The following is an 8,689-nucleotide window of genomic DNA, read 5'->3' as shown; positions in this document are numbered from 1 at the left end:
GGTCTAGGTATATTCCGCCAAACTCCAGTAAAACTTCAATCCTTGTTACGTCAGACCTATGAATTGTATTATTCATCGGTTTTCCGAACACTTCTGTCGGTTGTTTTCGGCGGTAAACTTTCAAAGTATGGCCTGCCATCTCCATAGTTATATCCCACCATTTACCGCTAGGTTCAGGATCGCAATGAAAGAAAATTGCTTCTGCATTTTGAATAGTTATTGCGCTTTTCACACTTAAGAAATGGTGAAATTTGAAAGGTTCAGTTGAGAACCACACATAATGAACAATATTTGGTACAACAAGAGGTTCGCCATCTTTCGGTTTGGATGGCCAGTCCATCGTCAGTAACTTGGAATCACCGTAGTACGCCTTTCTGGCTAGGTAACCGAATGTTGTGTTTAGGTATTTGATTTCGTATTCGGTATACTCTTTGCCGAAATATTCATAATACAATTTCACAGCATAGTGTTCATCATGTGTCACGTGTCCATAAAATATATTACTGGCACGGTCGTCGGATCCAATCTCATCTAGACGCCGAAATCGTTCTTTTTCTACAAATACAAATCTGGAGTTCTCACGAATGAGAGATATTGGTATGCTATTGACACCCAGTGTTTGGTTATAGTCTCTGAAACAGTCGAGCCACTTTTTGAGAAATGTAGAATTCTGATTCGCTAGCATGATTCCCAAGTTAAGATCAAACGTTTCACGAGCTATGACGAAGTCGTACCGACGAAGAGCGTCAAACGAGTCTAGGACGATGACGTCATTGTCCAAGTAAATACCACCATATTTCGCGAGAATTTGAATTCTAGTGAGTATTGATTGGTCATGTAGGTTTGTTATTGGTTTTCCATTGATTTCCGTTGGTGGCTGTGTTATGGCAATTTCAAAGTCGACAACATCAAGAGCCTGTACCCAGTATTTTAAGGAAGCTGGTCCAGAATGATCAGAAATCCTGTCCGATTCAGTGTGTAAGTAAATTTTGTCCGGTTTTAAAAATCTTTTAACACTCAGCATACTCAAGAGATGATGAAGTTTAAATTCTTTTTCGCCAAACCAAACATAATGCACAGTATTTGGCACTACAAATTTATCATACGGTGTAGCCATTTCTCGTACAGGTCGTCCTTCTACTTGCTGTCGATCCGCAGTTCCCGCCAAATTCTTCATTCTTTGCAAGATTTCAACAGCCTCATTCTTTTGAAGGAGGTCGATTATTCTGTAGTTGACGATAAACCACAGAGGGAGGAAGATACATAACAGAATAATCACAGCTGTTACAGTACGTCGCTTGCTCCCCTTTAAAGATACCATTTTTGCTGATTATACATCTATTTGGAAAGGAGCAATAACAAATGTGTTTGTTTACAGTCAGATATTCTTGTTGCTAGATACTTTTGTAGTTTGCAATTAGTTCGAGAATAGCATGACTCAGAGATATAAATCTATCGTTGTTGATAAAGCTGCAGCATTTGCTAGTATAGGAAATAAATCAATCGCTTCAGCCAAAACTTCATTTCAACAAAAATAATGCGAAAATGCCAAAAGATAAATGATTGTGAAATATGAGGGCGCTGCTCATATTCAGATACAAAATACTGCTATGTGCAGGCACTGATACGGATACACACATAGAAGATTAGACAATGAAAAACCAATCACAATGCCTTTCGACAAAGACTAGCGTCAATTGAGTGCATTTTGTGATATTAATATACGTATTAAATACTGCTGTACTTACCAAAAGGACGAACATTCAAATAGCATAGTTGAAGATGATCTACCATCTGCATTATCTGTGACGTGGCAATGTTGTCTTGAGAAGAACTTCTATTGAGTAGCGCCTTTGTATTCAAATGACCTCAAGTCACGCACGATATCATGTTTCGAAGTTAATACATGTACTATTCTGCTTTGTAAAGTAACAGCAGTTTTTTCAAGAGTGATTTGTCGATATTTCAGTGGTCACCAGCTTACTAGCAACACCAGCTTGTAATGATCTTTGTACCTGCACTGAGGTGTTGTGTACATGGGTCAGAGTTTATCATCGATGGTATTGATAACACTTAAAAATGGTAAACAAGTGCACAGTGCTCTGGATTTAGAGGACACTGAAGGTACTGAATAGATCTTGCTTAGCGAAGTGATATCATGACGTGAATGAGAACAACAAAAGTTACTCCAAAGGAAATTTGCAACCTTCCAAGAGGAGGAAGTGTTAACACAAAGTTGTCCACTGCCAGGATGTGTCGGAAATGTTACTGAGTTGACAATAAGTATCAGCAAATTTAGATATTCAAATTGGAAAGATCCCTATATGCTATTTCATGCGTGTGCATGCGAGGGTGAAATTGTCAAATGGTTTCATGTGATATTTATTCCTTCTAATATTATTTGGGGTACAGTGTTACTCGGTTACTCATATGAAAATAATACACCATGATTCCATCAGCTTTGAGATCTTTGGAGTCACTGCTGAAGTTTAAAGCACAGTTGTTGAATATTATTTTCAGATGTGCATGTATGCAACAATATGTTCGATATTGATACTTTGTACTACTTCACGAGTTTGAACTACATTATTCTAAATTGAGGTGGGTAAGGGTGTCCCCAGTACGATTTACAGAAAAAAATAAGTGTTGAATCATAAATTACGAAAATAAAATTTCAATTTTTACATTTACCGTCCATGGAAAAAAACCACAATTTATGAATTACGGAGAAAACAAACTGGAATTTACGTTAATTATAATTGGAAAGTTGCTGGAATGGTATTCTAATGCATGATCTACCACTCCTTGTAAAACTCATGAAAAGATATCGATGGTGAGATGAGCAGTCAGTGTCTCCCTACGTTTTTGACAAACTGTTTTGAATGATTGTCTGTTGAATATGTTTTTAGAGATACAGGCATTCTAAAAGCAAGAGGTAAACAATACAATTAGGCGGGAACTATAACAATGAGAAGGTGGAGCGACCAAGTGGGGTGTCCCCCTCCAGCCATTGAAACTTTTTGAAATTTTGGGACCAAAAGTATGCGTTCTCGTGCTATATTGAAGTATCATATGATTAAAAATACACACTTCTGATCAAAATAGAAATATTACTTTATCAATGAAAAAATAGAGAAATGTGTGAATGAATAACATGATATAATAGTACATGTACAATGGATAATTTTGTATTCCATACCACTAAGTATAGAAACAGTGAACAGTACATGCATATATTCGGAACAGGGAACCCGCGGGATCGGTTTTGAAATGGCGATGCACATCTATACCAAGCTGTACAACATATGCACGTACAATTACAGAACTTTAAGAGCAAATTACAGTCTAAGACCTTTGAAGCAACTATTGAACTACTGCGTTGTGTATCATACATCCATGCATACCTTTGTGGTATTAAACTTAGGGTATCACATAACATTGGATGTTTGTGTTGAGCTGATAAATATCACATCGGGACATTGGCCGACAACTAAACGGGTGATCTTTCATGTACTTTAAATATTAATACCTCTAAATTCCCCAGTTCAAGAGGAACATTCAATCTCTCCCTTCCATCGACAAACTTTGGCCTTCCTGGGCCTGGGACCCCCCCCCCCCAAAAAAAAAAAGAAAAAAAGAAAAAAAGACACATTGTATTTTGATATGACTGCTATTTTTACAAAGTTCTGGGCATGAACATGTAACGGATTGCGTTTAGTGTTGCCTGTTTTGAATCCTTTTAATATCGTAAACTTATGGTACAGTTGTATGTATTTTGAATTATATATTAAAAGTGGTACTTTTACTGATACTTTTCTATACACGCCCAGTGGTGAGGGTCTGTACACAGTTCAAAGCATTTTTGCAAAGTTGATAGCAATGTAATTCTTCTGTAGTTTGCAGGATCAAAACGGTTCCATCCTAGACTGTATTTCGTGCAACCATAAATGTAAAAAAAAAGTGTTACAGTATTAAATGTTTTTCGTGCAAGCTCCGATCACCCGATCCTAGATTGTATTTCGTGCAACCATATAAAATGTAAAAAAAATGTAGTAAATGTTTTCAAATGTATTTCGTGAAAGCTCGGGTTTCTTCCGATACGCGGCCAATGGTTCCTTTATCGAGGGTGAAACGTTCCAATGTCAGTGGGTATTGTACATGTACGCATATGTCGACACGGGATGTCGACACGGCACTTATTGTCAGATTGCAAGATTTCAACACCAAGCCTGAACAAAACTTGTTCTTCGCCGGTCATGGAGACAGTCCAACCCCGGAGAACAGTGTTATATGGACACATTCCGGTTTCACAGCACCAGACGATTTCTTATCGACTCAACCTACTGCGTGGATGCGTTTAGTATCTGATGGCTCCGGTACTGAGAATGGCTTTGAAATTATAATTGTAGAAGACACATACGGTAAATCACTTTTTTTAAATTCTAACTTCGGATGGTGCTGTGCAATATTTTACCCATAGCTCTCTCTAATTTGTACTGTCAGACATCATTTCCTGGGAGTTAGACAAATCTCATCACCTGTGTACAGGGTTTTGTAAAAACATTTTCATTGACAGTTATTTGTTGTAGGAGATAGATATTTTAGGAATTTGTCAACTGAATTTATTGAAAGACATAATAAGATTTATTTTTAGAAAGTAAAACCTCCAAACATACCAATCAGGGAGAGTTGTTGATAAGATATTGTACCATAGACCCTCCAATAATTGTACAGAATGGTGTACTATTGCGTGTTTTGACATAGACAGGAGACACAAGGGTTAATATTCCCTGTATTAAGGGGCGATGTCAATCGTTCAATGTAGGATAAAAAACTAAATTCTTTTACTTTAGGGGTGAGGATGGGGTTTAAGCCATTTTAGTTCTCATCGTATAAAAACGATTTTACATTTAATGGATCTGTTTTGTACCCCTAAATACAAATATTTCTATTTAAAAAAATGGGAAATTGAGGAATGGGAAATGTTCGCATAGTAAATACATGGCACTAATATAAAGTATTCATAGCACTACATACTACTACATACTGGCTTTGTATTCATAGCACTACATACTACTACATACTGGCTTTGTATTCATAGCACTACATACTACTACATACTGGCTTTGTATTCATAGCACTACATACTACTACATACTGGCTTTGTATTCATAGCACTACATACTACTACATACTGACTTTGTATTCATAGCACTACATACTACTACATACTGGCTTTGTATTCATAGCACTACATACTACTACATACTGGCTTTGTATTCATAGCACTACATACTACTACATACTGGCTTTGTATTCATAGCACTACATACTACTACATACTGGCTTTGTATTCATAGCACTACATACTACTACATACTGGCTTTGTATTCATAGCACTACATACTACTACATACTGGCTTTGTATTCATAGCACTACATACTACTACATACTGGCTTTGTATTCATAGCACTACATACTACTACATACTGGCTTTGTATTCATAGCACTACATACTACTACATACTGACTTTGTATTCATAGCACTACATACTACTACATACTGGCTTTGTATTCATAGCACTACATACTACTACATACTGGCTTTGTATTCATAGCACTACATACTACTACATACTGGCTTTGTATTCATAGCACTACATACTACTACATACTGGCTTTGTATTCATAGCACTACATACTACTACATACTGGCTTTATATTCATAGCACTACATACTACAACATACTGGCTTTGTATTCATAGCACTACATACTACTACACTGATTTGAAATTGATTGTATGGTCTATAACAATTTTCAATTTTGGCCAATTTAGTTAGGGAGGAGAAGTCTGAGGACTAACTAGTTTGTTTTCTTACATTGAACTATTGATATGGTCCCTAATGTTAGCTAAGCGATTTTGCTATTTTAGATTTCGATATATAAGTGGATAACGATTCAGTTACATTTTCATAATAACTGTTATACTGATTAAAGTCATTCAGGGGTTAAATATTTATTAGAGGCTACTATTATACTACAGATGCATAATTATCTGAGCCGTGTCCTGGCTATTTCCTATACATATGCTTATATTACATTCATATGGGTTTGCTAAATCTTCACTAAATTAAAAATGATCAGAACTACAGTCTTTGATTAATTTCGTTTCTCATCTCTAGTTAAAGCATACATTTACTAAGTGCTATTTTTACTCATTTTAAGATTTTGATTTTTGCCGATTTTATTTAACGTTCATCGGATAATTTTAATCAATAGGGAAAGGATACTGTGATGGTAATTGGATTACAACTTCTATTGTAGCTGTCTTCATAGTTGCGTCTGAAGTGATGACTGCTGTCTGGATTGTTTTGAACAATGTGGACGTAAGGACGATTTATGGATAAAACTATTTTAGAACAACAATTAATTTCAGTTGTCATTTGCTCTCTCTCTCTCGGAAGGGGAGGGAGTCATCATCCTGTTTTTAAATTGTCGGGATAAGTCATTGTCTTTTGAACAACATGGCAACGTCAATATACCACATCTTTCACTTCACAATAGCATTCAATATGAACGAACTCGTCAGACCCTTGCAATCGTTTTATTTGTTGTCCATGACGTAATCTCCAAATGCGATTTCGACGATGTCAATATTACACATTTTAATTGAAAACATGAGTTGTAAGTACAAACAGGAGCAAAGCATTTTATAATAATATAAATGATAAAAAACGTGAAACATTGTCAAAATTAAACTTTAATTGGGTACGGCATATAAGACTGCTATCCGGTAGAGAACAACTTTGATTGCAATAGAGTTATACCATGTACAAAATTAATCAGCAAAATGTATCACAACGTTTGATACAGGTTCTTATTGAGGTATTTTCCGGGTTTTTTGTTGCTTTTTTAGTGTTTTTCTCTTTCTCACTACTTTTTTTGTGGCGGATCGAAATATTTGCCTTTTTACAGGAAAATAACGATAGTCATAGATGAACTGGCAAGAAAATTTTGAGGAAACGGGCTAGTAGCTTTAAGCTTATGACTGATTATAAAATTTATTTTTTTTAAAAAACCGCTAACAGTTTCTTTACAAGGAATGTTCATCGTAAAGACAGGAAAAGTTGACTCAACTTTGCTTCGTAATAACGGTAAATCGGCAACCAAGTTAGGAGTTTAGCTTTAAAAATTCTGCACTTATTTGTTACATTTTAGTGAACAAAAATGGCCGAAATTCATACGTACGGCCGTTGAAACTCTCGTCTTTCTTTCGAACGTTTCATGTCATTACTAGTTTGATCGACTTCGTCCTGAGGTTCATCATAAAATGGGAATGCTCCCTCAACGACCGAATTGATGTTATTATATTTATTGGCAGATGCGCCCCAATATGTCGTACCTTATAGACTAAATATATTTGAGACGTTTATGATTTCTCGTTCAACTGTTTACCAACCGCTGGTACGTTATTGATCAATTTTATCACGTCTATCATCATCATCATCATCATCTTTGAGAACGACTTCATCGATTCGTACAGGTTTCTCAGCTGGCTGGTCTTTCGGGTGTTTGACTTCCCGGATGTAAAAGTCATCTTTCCTTTGTGCCATTTCTTCGTGTGGTGATTTCTGTTTATTCTTCAGGTTTGTGCTGTCTAACTTATGTTTGTGACCCTCCTCTCTGTAGAAGCCCTTTTCAAATGTATCGATGTCGATGCTATCGTGTATTAGTGCTGGTGAACCAAAGTAGACCAGACGTGCAATCTCTCCAAAGGTGGTGTCCATCTGTAGAATGTCCTCTGGTCGGTAAGTCTTTCCGTGGTAAATCCATTTCAACTGAATGCATAACATGTGTGACCAATCTCTCTTGCTGTCTTCCCGCCATAGCCTACCCATGTCAAACCAATCGGTCCAGTCTGGTCTGGTGAGTCGGAGTTCTTCGACGTTTAGACTATCGGGATGGTCGTTGCCTAGACGATATGGTTCCATGGAGGAGCTAAAATGCTCTTCTGCATCGTTAAAGAAATGGTAAGATTCGAGATAGAATCGTAGAAACTCTGCACCGGGTTCGGATAACATCACTCCATTATTCAATCCATAGACATCCATACCCATAGTGAATGGATAATGTCTAATGGTATCTAAGCTTTTTACTATCAAAGTATCCTCTTCTACAAATATACCGCCATGATCCAGTAAAAGCTGTAGTCTTGCCACGTGGGATCTGTGATGTACTTTCGGCAATTCTCGGCCAAAAGCGTCAGTTGGTTGCTTCAGAAAAGTGACGTTCATTTTTGTTCCCGCCATTTTCTTCGCCTTGTCCCACCATTCGCCTTCTGGAATTGAGTCAGTATGGAACATGACCTTATCTGCTCTCTGGATATGGAGGGCGCTCTTTATACTGAGGAAATGATGAAACTGAAACTCGTGAGGGGAAAACCAAATGTAGTGGACTACATTTGGAACGCGAGGCAGTTTGACTTCGGCGGGAGGCCAGTCGATTTTCGGCGCAGGAGATCCATAATATGCCATCCGTGCTAAGTCTCCATATGTGCTATTAGTATATTTTATTTTCTGTTCCGAATATTCCAGAAAATATAGATCATAGTACAGTTTGATTGCATAGTTTTTGTAATGGCTCACTCTCCCTGAAAAAATATTGTCTGTTTGTGCATCATTCTGGA

At 36.9% G+C, this 8,689-nt stretch overlaps 1 protein-coding gene across 1 annotated transcript in view; it reads right to left on the bottom strand.

Moving 5' to 3' along the window:
* Positions 1–6,597: 6,597 nt before the first annotated feature.
* Positions 6,598–8,689, bottom strand: part of LOC144438694 (uncharacterized) — a 5,196-nt gene continuing 3,104 nt past the window's right edge. Inside the window, exon 2 of the mRNA XM_078127839.1 lies at positions 6,598–8,689. This exon is cut by the window's right edge and continues 852 nt beyond it. Coding sequence (XP_077983965.1) covers positions 7,473–8,689 — 1,217 coding nt within the window. The 3' untranslated portion in view covers positions 6,598–7,472.

The sequence above is a fragment of the Glandiceps talaboti genome, chromosome 8 (assembly GCF_964340395.1).
Source record: "Glandiceps talaboti chromosome 8, keGlaTala1.1, whole genome shotgun sequence".
Taxonomy (NCBI): domain Eukaryota; kingdom Metazoa; phylum Hemichordata; class Enteropneusta; family Spengelidae; genus Glandiceps; species Glandiceps talaboti.
This window is presented reverse-complemented; position numbering and strand designations above follow the sequence as displayed.